This window comes from Alosa pseudoharengus, unplaced genomic scaffold (assembly GCF_046254945.1).
Source record: "Alosa pseudoharengus isolate Yale_2024_CS ecotype anadromous, Long Island Sound unplaced genomic scaffold, YU_APseudo_1.1 YU_APseudo_1.1_scf_5, whole genome shotgun sequence".
Taxonomy (NCBI): Eukaryota; Metazoa; Chordata; class Actinopteri; order Clupeiformes; family Clupeidae; genus Alosa; species Alosa pseudoharengus.
In genome coordinates, this window is record NW_027468837.1 from 35,913,973 (window position 1) to 35,929,869 (window position 15,897).

Consider the following 15,897-nt stretch of genomic DNA (forward strand, 5'->3'; position numbering starts at 1 on the left):
GACCTATAAAGTAGGCTTCCAATTCAAAGTGTTTCCATAATGTTCCTCTGAAAGTGAATGCTCTGTTTACGCAAACTCACATCTCTACCCGCCCTCTTATAATGATGAGCTTGAGGATGCTGTGCGTGAGTTTATCAGTGACAGAACACTATGCAGCTTTCTTTTGTCACAGGAGCACCAGTTATACATTGGATGAGTAGTTATCCATTGGAAAATAATGGATAACTACTCATCCAAAAATAATTAAATTTTCCAAAGTTATTTAAGTATTAGTTAGTTAAGTATTATTATAATATGTTTGTCGGTTAGAGAGAAGGGGGTCGCGAGACAAAAAGTTTAAGAACCACTGCTGTACTGGACCATAAAAGTCTACATGGCAAATTAGGTTTGTCTTGTGTGATTTACAACAGACACTGAATTGGGATTGCAGAAGTAGTTTATTTACATAAAATTAACCTCATGACAAAATTGAAACATAGGTTAAACACGGTGCCACAAAGCCAATGGATTTTCACAGTCCTACGGGATCCATTTACCCAACCATAGACCGCTTCCTCCCTCTTAGTCTCACTTCATCCAGTTTCTTGATGACTGCGTGGGCCCTTTTGGAGGTCTGAGTGTAACTTTTTAGAAGCCTCTGAAAAAGTTGCTCAGTGTTTGGGTGTGTGCTTAGGAAAGCTTTCTCCAGCACATACAAGTCCACTCCTTTATCCTCTGGCAAAGCCGAGGTGTAGCTCAGCCCAAAGTCGATCAGGAACAGCTCAGGTCTGGCACCTTCCGGTGACCCTTGTCGTAGTAACATGTTAGACGTGGTTAGGTCGCCATGAACGACATCCTCATCGTGCATTCTAGCCAGGATCTGGCCCATCTGCTCTGCTAAGGCATTGAGGCCCACCGGGTCTTGACTGGAGTCTTGGCTGGAGGCAATGTGGTCCCTCACCGTGATGGCACCTACAAGGTCTTCCAGGAAGATGCAGTGGGAGGTGTAGTCCACAAAGTAAACAACTGGGGTGCTAATGCCTAGACGGTGCAACATACAGAGGGTTTGTCATTGACAATCATGTTAAACTGAAGTTAGAGAAGATGCATTTCTAAACATCTCAAAATAAAAGACAACTTATTATTTTAGCACTTTGACAAACTCCATATTTACACTCAACACTCATGGGTCTGTCTTTAAAGTCTGATAGAGCACACTGCTACTGTACATTTCACATTTTATAGTAGGCCTGCACTGTGGCATAATATATATGGGCTTTCATGGAAGATTTAAACTGCCTTATCCGATCGCTTATTACTGAGAATGAATGAAGTCCACAGGCCAGAACATGAAAAAGTTTTTACAAGTCACAAATTTGGACTATTTTTCCAGTAACTAGTAACTACCTATTAATCACATACTTATGTAATTAAATTATGCATCTGTAATCAGTCTTTGAGAAAATGTTGGTCATTACAAAGGAGTTACATCCTAATTCAATCTTTTAGATAAAAAAAAGCACAACTAAAAGCGTACTGTACATGCTAAAGAATAAGCAGGCAGTCAGGAATAATTCAATTGGCAGCACTATGTTCTCATGTTTTATTTGCACCGTCATGTCAAAAAGTGCATTGCCAATCAACAAGAGACAAAAAGTGGCAGAGATGAAGTGTAATCATAGTTGCATTGGCCTACTTTTTTGGAAATAATCAAGAGTTAGGGGCTACTTACATCAGGGTATGCGCTACTTACGTACATTTCAAAACCTTCCCAACCACCGGGGAACTGGTGTACGCAAAATGCTATACAACCCCTGGCATAAATTATGGAATCACCAGTCTTGGAGGATGTTCATTAAGTTGTTTAATTTTTTAGAAAAAAGCCAGATCACAGACATGACACAAAACTAACTTCATTTCAAATGGCAACTTTCTGGCTTTAGGAAACATTAAGGAAATCAAGAAAAAAATGAGTTAGTCCATAACAGTTGCTTTTTTTAGACCAAGCAGAGGGAAAAAAATATGGAATCACTCAATTCCAAGGAAGAAATTATGGCATCACCCTGTCAATTTCCTTTCCCACCAGCACCAGATTAGATCACCAGTTAAATCTGCAGTTAAAGAGAGCTGTTGCACCAAGTGGACTGACATGCATCATGGCTCCAACACGAGAGATGTCAATTGAAACAAAGGAGAGGGCAAATCCTCACGCAATGTTGCGAAAGATGTTGGTGACCGAACTGTAAGAAATCGCCTAAAGGAAATGGGATTTACATACAGAAAAGCTAAACGAAAACCATCATTAACACCTAAACATAAAAAAACAAGGTTACAGTGGGCTAAGGAAAAGCAACCTTGGACTGTGGATGACTGGATGAAAGTCATATTCAGTGATGAATCGCGTATCTGCATTGGGCAAGGCGATGATGGAACTTTTGTTTGGTGCCGTTCCAATGAGATTTATGACAACTGCCTGAAACTTAAGACAACTGCCTGAAGAAAACATGCAAATTTCCTCAGTCATTGATGATATGGTGCTGCATGTCAGGTAAAGGCATTGGGGAGATGGCGATCGTTACATCTTCAATAAATGCACAAGTTTATATTGACATTTTGGACACTTTTCTTGTCCCATCAATTGAAAGGATGTTTGGGAATGATGACATAATTTTTCAAGATGATAATGCATCTTGTCATAGAGCAAAAACTGAAAAAAATCCTTGAAGAAAGACACATAAGGTCAATGTCATGGCCTGCAAATAGTCCGGATCTCAATCTGTGGTGGAAGTTGAAGAAAATGGTGCATCCCAAGGCTCCAACCTGCAAAACTGATCTGGCAACTGCGATCAGAGAAAGTTGGAGCCAGATTGATGAAGAGTACTGTTTGTCACTCATTCCCAGATAGCAAGCATAGTCGGCCCGATTCTGGCTGAGTGCTGGCAGTGTCGGCTGAGGTCCGAGTCGGCTGAAGCACAGTAAACACAGTCGGCCCGATCCTGGCTGAGTGCTGCCACTGTCGGCGGAGTTTCAGGTCGGCTGAGGCACTGTCCCCTTGAATGGGCCGACACTGACACGCAGTAGTTGGGCTGATTACTGAGTGTATTATTTGGCCCGATTGGGGTTTGATGGGCTACTGCCAGTTTTCGAATCAATCTCGGCAGACGGATTTCATACAGTGTGTGGCCCGATACTTCAGGAACGAACAATGATCAGTATCGCGGCTGTTGGCGGCAAAAATTAAACATTTAGCGACAGCCGGACGCTAAACGTACATGGCCCAATTCTGTAAAGTGACTGTCGGCCCATTATGTGTGGAAGAGCCACGAGCAGAGCAACTGTTCAGTTTGAAACCAGCAGGACGGCGCGAAACTGTCTCGTTTTGGACACTGCCTGTGGTAAGTAACATGCAACTTTACCTTTACCTGTTATTGCATGTAAATCATTATGAATGTACGTAGGCTTATTATTGCAGACAAAGTTTAACAAGTAGCATAACAAGAATGGGTGTTTCAACCCCCTTGACGATGACGAAGCTAGCGGTAACATACGTGGATTTCATACTTTGTTGGCCTAATTACCGTTAACGTCAGTGTTGGTAGTTAGTCAAAAACGTTCAGTGCTGTAACGTTAGCTATACTTGCATAATTATGTGGTTTTCAAAGAAAAGTGTGATCTAATCATTTTAGAAATAGCTTAACAGTTAAACAGTATTGCATGACTTAGAATATAGCGATTGGTAATTTGGCATTTCATCGTTATCTATTCCAACTTCAGGCACTAGGCAGGCAGGACTGAGACTGTATGCCTTAAGAGTGTGTGTGTGTGTGTGTGTGTGTGTGTGTGAGAGAGAGAGAGAGAGAGAGAGAGAGAGAGATGGTAGCAAGGTGGGTCCTGTCCTGGTCATGTAAAGCTCATCAAAATCTGTATTTTAAGGTCGTTCTGTATTGTGTACTGAGGGGTTGTTTATGATCATGTAATCATTTTGAACACATATACTTCCATTAACCTAACGTTACTGTGACTTTTTTTAAATGTACACCTCAGAATCCAGGCCACACTGACCAGAGACCTGCCTGCACTCCTTTGGATGAAGAAGGCTACCCGTGTATACATGTGTGAACCATTTCTTGTGTTGGAAAAACAGGAGACCTGAAGAGCTCTTGGTAAGTTGTACATTGATTTAATAGAATAAGTAATACATTTTTGTTTAGATGAGCCAAATCATAGGAATCAGCTTTCATCTAGGCCTGTGTTTTGTGATGTGTCACTTTTAGATGCTTTTGGTTTGCCTCATGCATTATGTCAGCAAAGAACAGGAGTGGGCAGGAAACATGCGCTGTTGAAAACATGGCCAACCAACTGAAGCACCCACAAGGCTCTTGTGAAGGAAGTCCACAAGCCTTTGTGCTTCAGGTCTGTATGTGTTGACAAATACGTCTTGCTCTTGGTGATTGTCATTGGTAATATATAACAATCACACAATGTCAATGTTGCCCAAAATAACTACCAGGGAGGTTTTACCAAGACAGCTGCAGAGTGGCAAGACTGGGCTTTAGTAATATTTTGTCAGACAGTAAAGGAGAAATAGTTTAATGATTTTTTTCTTTTCTTTTGAAATGACATGCTGTCCATGCATCTCAAATTGAAGGATGGATGGAAAGAACTCTTTGATCAACTCCCACAGAGAGCTGAGGTGACTATCTGTAAGTATATTTGAGTGGACAAACAGAACTTCTCTGACAGATGACATGTTGAAATCTTTCTTTAGACCTCATAATGATCTTATAATATTCTTTTATACCTAAATGCAGTTTGGAGACACCCCCGGCTGGTAGTGCTGCTGAAACTGGTGGAGGCAACAATGAAGCGGCAACAGAAAGAGAAGGCAGGTGGCAAAGGTTGCTGCTATTGAAAAATACTTTGAGAGTGAGTATGTGTGCATGTATGTAGCTGGGTAGGTCATGGTACATGGTACAAAAATACAGAATTTAAAGCACTAGCACAACACTTAACTCACAACCCACAACTACTGACAATGGAATTACTCTTTTAGAGTTAGTGAGTGAGGGAGAGAGATAGAATATTTCTGTAAATGTTTAATGTTAATTTAGAATAATTTATTTCTTTGAATCATTATACAGTTTTAAAATGTTTAATTGTTTGTGTTTTTGTTTATGAAAGATGTTGATTGTTGTAGATAAAAGTAGATTGTATATTTGAACTTGTTTAATTTCTAAAGTGTATATATGTAAAAGCTTGTATAATTTTTAAATGTTTGTTTTATTTGCAAGGTTGTGTTTGTCAAACTTGTTAATAAAAGTAGCTTGTGCTTTTAATTACTAGTTCTGGATTTGTGTTTATTTTCAAGTACTTTTGGTAGTTAATGGGCCACATGTGGCCCGGGGACCCAGCCGACATTCAGCCAACACTCAGTCAGATCAGTTTTATAGTGTGTGGGCCAGTACAGGCCCAGCCGACACTCAGCCAACACTCAGTCAGATCAGTTTTATAGTGCGTGGGCCAGTACAGGCCCAGAGGCCCAGCCGACACTCAGCCAACACTCAGTCAGATCAGTTTTATAGTGTGTGGGCCAGTACAGGCCCAGAGGCCCAGCCGACACTCAGCCAACACTCAGTTATATAGTGTGTGGGCCAGACCTGGGCCAACAGAATGCATGACAGTCATTTCACAGTGTGTGGGCCACACCTGGGCCAACAGAAACAATAAGAGTCATTTCACAGTGTGTGGGCCACACCTGGACCAACAGTTCCAATAAGAGTCATTTTACAGTGTGTGGGCCAGACCTGGGCCAACAGAAACAATGAGAGTCATTTTGCAGTGTGTGGGCCACATCTGGGCCAGAGGAAATTCTTTGTGTCAGTTATCAGTAACTGGGCCATTGTTGGGCCGGAGGCCCAGCCAGAACTGGGCCAACACTCACAAAACCCTGAGGCAAGGTAGTGGGCCAGAGGTGGGCCGGTGAAATTTTGCTATCTGGGTTAAGTCCATGCCTCAGAGACTGCAAGCTGTTATAATAGCCAGAGGTGGTGCAACAAAGTACTAGTGGTGCATTGAAGTGTTCTTTTGTCAGTTTGTTTTTCATGATTCTATAGTTTTTGCCTTGGAATTGAGTGATTCCATATTTTTTTCCCCTCTGGTTGGTCTAAAACAAGCAACTGTTACTGATATAAAAAAAAAAAATTAAATCCCTTTAATTAATGTTTCCTAAAGCCAGAAAGTTGCCATTTGAAATTAACTTAGTTTTGTGTCATGTCGGCTTTTTTCTAAAAAATTAAACAACTGAATGAACATCCTCCAAGACTGGTGATTCCATAATTTATGCCAGGGGTTGTATAAGGCTCATCATGCTGGGTTTACTCTATGGACCATGTGTATGAGGATTTGAAAATGATTCCCGTTTCGTCTGGTACTCTGTGGAATCTTGCAGAATACTACTACTGTACAATTTGAGGGGAAATGAACACCGTAACATTTTATCAAACACGGTCAGTTCAGCCGGGTATTTATCTTTGTATTTTAACTTATTAACATATCACCAACGAATAAGCAAACGTACTTGTGCTCTCCAAACAGAAAGACAAGCATAAGCAAGCTAGCTTTGATAGTTAACTCACCTGCTTTTCTGCAGCGTAGGATTGCCCGGACCTCCTGAACGGTTCTACGGTGAGTGAGTTTTTCATCCAAGACTGGATGTCGATAGTGCTTCGGGAACCGTTCTTTAATTATAGTAGGTCTACCCAAAAATGAACCCCGATAAACCCTGGCCTCCGCTCCCTGTTTAATCAAATTGCACTTGTTAAGGTATGGCATTTTATTTTTGTTGCTGTCTAACGCCATGTTTTTTACACGCGAAGTTCCAGAACTCTTCTTCTTTCTGTTTATTGGCAGGTTAAAGACAATTTCGCGCATTACCGCCACCTACAGTATGCCTTGCGTGACCTACCAGTGTGTCACCAGAGAATTGACCTCTCCAGAATAAGTCCCGCCTCCGTAACTTCCGTATCCATCCAACTTCCGGGCGTGGATTGTCTATGAGAAATAACATGGCGTTTCGAAATATCATACCGGTAAAACATCTGTAGGTAGCGAAGTTGAAAAAGCTGGTGGGCAGATTAGCCTACACACTTCTGCCATATAGTTTCCACTGGATTTTTTGATTGTCGGTGCCGTTTAAGTAGTATACTATAGACTATACTACTTAAACGGCACCGAAAATCAAAAAATCCAGTGGAAACTAGATGGCAGAAGTGTGTAGGTCAATCTGCCCAGCAGCTTTTTCTACTTTGTCACCTACAGAGTTTGACAGGTACGATCTTTCAAAACGCCATGTTATTTCCCATAGACAATTCATGCCCGGAAGTTGGATGGATACGGAAGTTAGGAGGCGGGATATATTCTGGAGAGGTCTATGTCTAATAACTTAGAAGGGCTCTGGTGTCACTAGCCTGCCTGTCATAGATATGTCTATGCCTGCCTGTGACTATTTTGGCCGGAAGTACGTAGGATGGTAACACCAGGCTAGTAAAAGGGTCGCGAGGCCACTGGGGAGTGATCCGAGTACGCAGTTTGATGACAAATCTTTAATCTCCTTGCAAATTAAATCTAGCAGGTTTGTCACCAAACCATGTACTTAGATATGTGTAAATGTTAACATCATGGTACCACATAGTCTGTTTCAGATGTCCTTGTGTTTGTGGGTGATAAGACTAAAGACGTCTGAAAAGTGGACGGACAGTTTCAACGTCACCAACAGGCTGCACTATTCTTATGAAATATTTGAATTATTTTGATTATAACAGCATTAGTGAACTAGACTTCCTGTCACAGATTTTTTTTTTTTTTTTTAAATCTTAGAAAACACTGTTCACTGAAAATATAGCACATATTAGCACATATACACATATTAAGGGCAAACATGCCTGATAGGCAAGCACATAACCAGCCTGTTTTACATTTTAAAGAAAGATGTCACGCAGGAACGATACACTCAACAGCTTGCTTTTGTCCCTGTTTATTGTAATTAGCAAATGAAATCGCTATTTAGGATTAATGCAGACTACACAACCTAAAATATAGCAACAATATACAATTCCAACATAAAAGCAAGTAAGAGAGCAACAAATAGCCATTCAGACAAAGGGACTTTAACATATGTTACAAATAAAAGGTGTTTCAAACAAAATGCTGCAAATGATGTCCACAGTTTCAGTATGTTGAAAGGAAAAGTTCTTCCATCAAGGGGGCTGAAACTTCACATACTTATCCCACTCTGAGGGGCGGAGCGACAAGGACCACACCATCACCACGAACAAATAGCATCGGAATGTTCCTTTTCGTGGACTGAGGAGGGAAGCAGGCCTTTAGTAACTTATCTGACAAACACAGAAGAGATTTTACAAACTTAACAAATTCACACCCAACCCAGGAAATTACTGGATTGTTCTACCCCTACTACCAAAGTAACTGGACAAGATTGTGTGCAGCAATATTTGCCATCTGCTTCTCTAGGGCAGTGGTTCTCAAAATGGGGTCGGCAAAATATTTTTACATTAGTATACAATTGTACTGCATATCAACAAACAATGATGTCCATTACTCTCAAACCAGGGCTCCAGACTGACGTTTTTACTGGAATCACTGGAGCCCCTTACTCAAAGTCAAAGTCAAAGTCTGCTTTATTGTCAATTTCTTCACATGTCAAGACATACAAAGAGATCGAAATTACGTTTCCCACTATACTTACGTTTCCCACTATACTTACTGAAAATCTTAGGAGCGCAAACAGAAAATAAAGGGGCCCAGCAAGATTACTGGCAAGCATTATTTGGTTTTATTAAGGCGGAACACAAAAATGTGCAACATTCCTACCTGAACAGAAAGTTGTTGGGTCTGTAATCACCTATAGAGGGCCACTCAGACAATGGCAGAAGTGCCGTTCGTCATGTTATCCAAATTATTTTGGAAACTTAAAAGTTAAGGTAAAAAAAACCTCTTAAGGGTGCCTTAACATAATAACATAATGCTTCCAAAATCATATTGATGATTTACCTCCAACCCCCCCGCTACGCTACAGGAATCCAGAGATCTCGTATTTATTACTGCAGTTCTCAACTGTTGGGGGACCCCGAGAGCAAATCTTCTTTAGTGCTGCTTTAACACTATTGTCAACTTGATCATTAAAGAAAGAAAAAAATCATCATGAAAAGTTTAGAGATGTGTGGATACAAGTTGGAAAACATTAATTTATGTATGCTTGTCATGCTGCAACAGATTACCTTATAAATTTCTTCATACGTCTCCTCGTCAATCTCAACTGTTGTTACAGTCTCCTCCACATCTCCGAGAATCATATTCAAATGCTGATCATAGGCCTACACATACACGAATAGTAGTAATTCTGTAGTTAACAAGGTGAACAGTGCGACACATAATGTGGAGACAACATTGCATGAAGGCAGATAAAGAAACTTACATGTAATCTCCCTCGCAGTTCTCGGTCATTCCGCATCTTTACGTAGATCCTCTCATCCAAACTAAGTCGGATAAGGTCAAGGGGCTCTTCGACCGTGTTGGTAGTTTGTTGCTAAAAATATAGTCACATTGTACTATTTAAGTCACATAAATTCAAATTTTCCAAATAACATCATTGTTTTCTGGTTTGACGATTTGGTTGTTGCCCCTAATTTGACAAAAGAGAATTTGACCGATTCAACTCGACTAAATGTAATACATTTCTCGTTTAATATTACTCGTCTTTTCGTCGGTCATTGGTCAATTATGCTATCCTGGGGAAGCTGTGAATTCAAGCAAGAGTTGAACACAAAGTCCCTAGCCCAATTAACGTTAATGTTATTCATTCTATAGTAGCATGCCAGCTAGCTAACGTTAAGTGTTTTGAAAACAAAATGTAGGCTAGTAGCCCACTGCAAATGGAATGTAGTTTTCCTCGGTGTCGGGATATTCATACTAAAGTACCAAATTACGCAACTGCATTTGTTAAACATTATTATAGACACAGATAATTAGTGCACATCGCTTCACTACAAACCTGCTCAACTTCGTCCGCCATGCTTGCCTGTTTACCCAGCATGCAGTTCGAATATTCGCGCTGTCACTGTAATCTCGCGACAATTTGACAGACGCGCATTTTCTTTTATGTTCAGCCAGAGCTCCTACGATCGGTTCAGCCAGAGCCATATGGCTCTGGGTTCAGCTATCGGGACCATAGACAGTAAAAGAGATCGGGACTGTATTTTACACTTTTCTATCGCCATATAGATAATGTCAGACCAGACAAAAAAGTCTGAGTCTTTAGTCCTAGTCCTTAGGGCTCACTTTGGGATTGGCCCTCTGAGCCCTTTCCCTAAATCAGCATATTTACTCAAGGGCATTACCATTAGGCTACATACATATTTGCATTCAAACCAGCTAATAGGCTAACTGAAATAAAACCATGCAATCTCTATGGTGAAGGGTATGTGATGATGTGGGGCTATTTTAATTCCAAAGGCCAGGATAATTTTATCAGGATACATAGCCTGGATCCATGAAATAACTGGCCTTTAAAAATAAAAATCTGCCTGCCTCAATGGGAATTTAACATATGGGTATGTAATGTATACTTATGAGCAACTGTATTTTAAGGAAGAACATTTATTTATTTACGATACATTATTTATTCACAGAGAAAATTGGTGTCCTTAAAGATTGGGGTTTTCCTCATTTTTTAATTAAGACATTAAGATCAATTTTCAAAAGATGATTTTTTATTCCTCTTTTTAGTCAATTTTAGCATGTGTTTGCTAAGTGTATGTAAACTTCTGGTTTCAACTGTAGTTAGATGACAGTTGTGTGTTAGATGACAAATCTGAAAAAATAACAACATAAATGTTTTTGTTTTTATTATTGTGGCGATTTTTGTGTTCTATAAAATAGAAATTCACACTGTCCTCATGCCCCCAAAAGCAAGCAGTTAGGCAACGGTGGCAAGGAAAAACTCCCAGCTGGAAGAAACCTTGGGAGGACCCAGGCTGTTGGGGGAACTCATCCTCCTTGGACTGGTGCTGGGACAGCAGATGGATGGAGGGGGAACCCATCCTCCTTGGGCTGGTGCTGCAGCAGATGGATGGAGCGGTGTTCAAGAGAAGCTGAAACAGAAAAATTCAGGCTTATTAGTTTCACAGCACGACTAATACACCAGACAAAGGGGGAAATTTGCCAGTATCCGCTCATCAAATTAAAGTTTGCTTATAGGCTATCTAACCATGGGTATATAGTTGTAGGCTAAAAGATGAGGTTAACATACAAAACAAAACCACATTTTGACAGGCAGAGGCACAATTTACAGTTGCAATGATGTCCTGTTCATACAAGTAAGACTTTAGGTTAAAACTTCATCTTTACACTTGCTACCTTTTAGTTGAGAGTTCCCGCTGGAGCGGAGAGATCTGCTTCCACCATGATTTCTCCTCGTCCTCTATTGTATGATACTCATGTTTGTGTGGTCAGGACACAGTTAGTTTGAGTCTGCTTGGAGAGAAGACATTTCTTTGATTAGCATAACTAACCTTCTTGAAAGCTGCGTACACACTGACAGCGCTCGCCTGTCACCTCACTGTTTTGCATTGCCCATGCACCATGTGATTCACCTCTAATTTCTGAATTATATCAGCATTCCATAGGCTCTGATCATTAGCCTCTTCATCTCTGGATAGCATAACAGTGCAGAAGGTCTCCTGGCATCATGCCATGCAAATTAACATCTAAATCTGTCTTACCTTGGTGACAATGTCCCGATACTTCTCATACAAACCATACAAGGAGTTTTATGATGACAGTTCCTGTGTGTTTGCAGCAGTTCCTGTGAAAATGCCCGCGCTCCCCCTGGAAACTTCCTTGTGTTCCTTCCTTCGTTTCTTCTTTTGCACCTCTAGGCACAAAATACAAGAACATTTCTAATTGTTACTCTTTGCTTGTTTCAGCCTTACAGGGAGGCTACACCACGTATGTAACTGAGGCGTTGCGTCTGCCGCAACAATTTACTTCCACTGATCATGGAACTGGTTAGACCAGACGTGTTAGCGACGCATACCTAAAACGTCTTCTAAAACTAATTTTACACTTTAGTATGTGGACCTGGTGTATAGCCTGGGTGTTACAACCTGTATGTTTATAAAGGAGATCTGTATCTACCAGCAATCTCACTGACCTTTTATCTGACCTGCTCCTTCTTGGTGTCCTGTCGTCTCTTTTTTCAGAACTGTATGTTGATGCGGCTTGCACTGCTCCTCGCTGCTGACAGCACAACCCGCATCTTGCCGCCCCATTCGTTGGCCTCCTGCTCGGCAGCATGTGCTTTCCTCCTTTCCTCCAGGCACCTCTTGTTCTCCTCCTCCGCTCGCTCCACCTCCTGCCTCTTCCTCACCCTTTCCTCATTAAGCCACTGCTCGTTGTCCTTTGCATTTTGTTGCCAGAGCTGCTGTTCATCCTGTTGCTCCTTCAGCATTTTCTCCACTCTCTTTCCATAACTGGGTTGGAAAAGCCGGAAGAAACGTCCTGGCGCAGCAGCTATTTTGTTTTTGATTTTAGTAGCTTTGTTTATTCTTTTTGTCCATCTTCTGTTGCTTTTCTGACTTCTTTTTTCACATTTAGCCTTTAGCTTTAATGTCCTGTTTTCCTCTTTCTCCCTCTTTTCCCATATTTTGCTTATCTCTTTCTTCCGTTTCTCTTTCTTATGCGCTGCCACAAACAATGCTTTTTTTATTTTTCTCTCCTCGGCAAACTCCATCTGAAGTTTTTTCTCCTCTTCCTTCTTTATTTTTTTCTCTTCCTTTGCTTTTTCCTTTTGTTGCTTTTCCAGAACCTTCTGCCTCTCCTTTTCCTTCTTTTCTTCATCTTTCAAGGCCTTTTTATACTGGTTCAAGAGAGCTTTCAGGTTGTCTGTCTCTTGTTTCAGCTCCTTATCAACCCTCTTCTGGCCTTGTTCTATTTCGACCTCTAGCACCTTCAGTTCTTCCTTAGTCCTCCTTTTCAGGTCAGACAGCATTATTCTTTTATTTTTTTGGAAGTCTTTCTTCTTCAATGCCAGCTGGTCTTTCTCCTTTTTGTAAGACGCCCTTGTATCTTTTTCCAGCTGTTTCGCCAATTCCAGTTTCTTTTCCGTTGTCAGAACCAAGTACTGTAATTCCTTCAGTCGCTGGGTTGGGTCATCTTTGTTTCCTGTGGCCTCTTCCTGGTCAATGCTGCTGTCCTCACTCTCGCTGTCTGTCATCTCATCCTCTACACTGTCCTCTTTATTATTCATGGAAGCCTGAAAAACAAATAAAACTATTTAAAAACATTATTATGGACCATTCTGCACTCATGCTAACTTTACATTAATTTCTGCCTCCTCAAAAGTAGAGGTGAGAACACATTTGTTAATAAGTCCCTAGTTGGGACCACATTACCACTTCTGAAATATATATAACTAAATTTAGAAGTCCAGTCAACATTCTCCTACCATTTCACTTTAACAAAATCTAAAAACTAAAAAACTAATCAAGGTGAACTCACTCTGGCTGGTGGTGACTGTGTTCCATTCCTCCTGGCCACAATTGCAAGACTGGTCGCACAAATCAGGGTGGAGGGTGGTTCATGCGAGTGGTCTCTGAGAGGTAGGTCTGGCACAGATATTAACTTGTGGGGGAATGTACACTTCTCTTGGAAGGAGGAGCAGTTGGAGTTTACAGAGTCAGAGTCAGAGCCTGACTGGCCTCCATGGGACCACAACGAGTTTTGAGACAGCAAATTAAATGTAGATGTGCGCTTCAAACCGCTGGACCTAGGTTGAGCGGCGACATCTTTTCCTTCATTATTTGAAGAACAAGGGCCAGAGGAAAGAGGGGGTCTTGATGCATGCTTCCAACCGTTGGGTAGAGGGCGAGCAACAGCACCACTTTTATTATGATCCCTTTCCTTCACATTTGTCAATGTACATTTGGCTTGGGTCGACTGGCTTGCTTCAGATTGATTTGGCTCATGAAGTATGACAGGTGAGGAACAGCTTAGTGATGTGCACTCTGAGCCTTGCTGTAACAGGAGAGCAGCAGCATCAGTCTTCTCCTCGTCCCTCACCCCTGCCAGGGTCTCACCCTCGGGTTTGGTCTCATCCAACTGCATTGTATCAGTTTCCCTCTGCAGCCTGTCCCTTTCCCATGCCTTGATCATGTAGTCATGGTCCCTCCTCATCTGCTTTATCTTGGCAGGAAGGCCTCTGATGTCCAGATCGAGGATTTGTAATTCAGCCAGCTTTCTTTGTCTGGTGACTATAATCAAGTCCATAAGGTTGCTTGCTCTGTCCATCTTTCTCATCTTTCTTGTTATTTCTGCAACCTGGGGATGTGGGGATTCAGGAGAGACTTCAGTTGCATTAGCGATGGCTGTATCTGAAGGGCCAGGTGCTTGCAGTGTTGGTGTTTGACTCTGGTTCCAAGGGGTCCTTGGGGCTGGCTGACACTGAGTTGACAACAGCGGAGGAAGGGCAACTTGGGATGCCGTGTGAATAGGTAGCACTTCAGGGAATCTGATCATCGTGGTGGGCCTATAGCCAAGGTCTGGATGTCCGGGGAAGAGCAGCACAATCTGCGCTTTGGGCTGAACTTTTCTTACCTGGCATCCACATATCTCATTATTTGTATTTGTGCCAGCATAAGGTCGTCTTGACTGTGTAGGTGGAGCAGCTTCAAGTGGAACGACTTTACGCGGAGCACCATTAGATGGAGCGACTTTATGTGGAGCAGCCTTAGATGGATCAGCTTTAGGTGGAGTGGCTTTAGGTGAAGCAGCTTCAAGTGGAACGCCTTTACGTGGAGTAGCATTAGGTGTAACAGCTTTACGTGGAACAGCTTTAGGTGAAACGGTCTTAGGTAGAATGGCTTTACATGGAGCAGCTTTAGGTGGAATGGCTTTAGGTGGAACGGCTTCAGCTGGAGCGGTTTTAGGTGGATACTTTGGTGTAGGCTGCAGCTCCCACACTGGCTCGAGAGTAGAACCAGAGGAGATGGAGGAACATCGGCTTTCCTCAGATGTTTCAATCTGTTTGAAGTGGGCAAAAATGGAAAATAAACTTTTCTGTGTTAAAGGAAATTCCGGTATTTAGCACTTTGAGTCCCTTTTCTGGTTTGTTTTGGATGAACTAGAGTGGTGGACACGGAAATGTTGACGATTGGTCCTGTCTCGACTTTTCTAACTCATTTTGAATTGCCTTTGACTACTCAGAGTGGCTGCCAACAGACATACTGTAGGCTACTCAAACATGTCCTAAAACAACCCTTAACATTCATTTTCAAAACTGTGCAACTCACCGAGTGTGTTAGTGGAAAAGGGACTCAAAGTGCTAAATACCGGAATTTTCCTTTAATAACTGTTAACTGGCTGAGTACAGATGCACTTTCCCCCCCTTACATACTGCAATGGATCATGTTTTCCTGCACACTGCGCCCTCTGTATATATAGGCCTCTCTACCCCTACCTCCTCTTCATTCCCCCGAGAGCTGTCCGCCCGACGACCAACCATGCGCCTTATCACCCTCAGAAGGCGAATGTCTGATTGGCTTCTCTGTACCTGCCATGCCACAAAGACTTTCTAGACCCTGTTCTGTAATGCGCCACTGTACCTGCGGCTTCAATTCATTTCTGTTTAATTCCACTACACTCAGCTTTTACAAGTCCATGCTAATTCAATTCCACTCAGTTCAATACATTATTAATGTATTCTATAAATATTGTACAGATCAGTCAAGGCATATACAACACCCACCAGATGCTTTATATTGATGTTTTGTAGTGTCATACATACCACAGAAGACCAAATTGATTCCTGACTGCTTAGATCAGACTGCAAAAAATCAGTTCAAT

The 15,897-nt window shown here is 41.7% G+C and overlaps 2 protein-coding genes and 2 long non-coding RNA genes across 4 annotated transcripts; 1 reads left to right on the forward strand and 3 right to left on the reverse strand.

Annotated features, from left to right (window-relative positions):
* Window positions 1-418: 418 nt before the first annotated feature.
* Window positions 419-7,088, reverse strand: tp53rk (TP53 regulating kinase). The gene is made up of 2 exons (XM_076268436.1): window positions 6,615-7,088; window positions 419-1,020 (listed from the first exon to the last, which is right to left on the reverse strand). The coding sequence occupies exons 1-2, from the start codon at window positions 6,907-6,909 to the stop codon at window positions 533-535; spliced, it is 783 nt and encodes a 260-aa protein (XP_076124551.1). The 5' UTR covers window positions 6,910-7,088; the 3' UTR covers window positions 419-532.
* Window positions 1,865-4,643, forward strand: LOC143104385 (uncharacterized). Its single transcript, XR_012983062.1, has 3 exons — window positions 1,865-3,374; window positions 4,024-4,142; window positions 4,254-4,643. It is a non-coding gene; the product is annotated as an uncharacterized LOC143104385 (long non-coding RNA).
* Window positions 7,089-7,995: 907 nt separating the features above from the next.
* On the reverse strand, window positions 7,996-10,079 carry lsm3 (LSM3 homolog, U6 small nuclear RNA and mRNA degradation associated). The gene is made up of 4 exons (XM_076267592.1): window positions 10,049-10,079; window positions 9,473-9,583; window positions 9,276-9,371; window positions 7,996-8,340 (listed from the first exon to the last, which is right to left on the reverse strand). The coding sequence occupies exons 1-4, from the start codon at window positions 10,067-10,069 to the stop codon at window positions 8,260-8,262; spliced, it is 309 nt and encodes a 102-aa protein (XP_076123707.1). The 5' UTR covers window positions 10,070-10,079; the 3' UTR covers window positions 7,996-8,259.
* Window positions 10,080-10,755: 676 nt separating this feature from the next.
* Window positions 10,756-12,348, reverse strand: LOC143104478 (uncharacterized). The gene is made up of 3 exons (XR_012983074.1): window positions 12,209-12,348; window positions 11,413-11,929; window positions 10,756-11,147 (listed from the first exon to the last, which is right to left on the reverse strand). It is a non-coding gene; the product is annotated as an uncharacterized LOC143104478 (long non-coding RNA).
* Window positions 12,349-15,897: the final 3,549 nt, after the last annotated feature.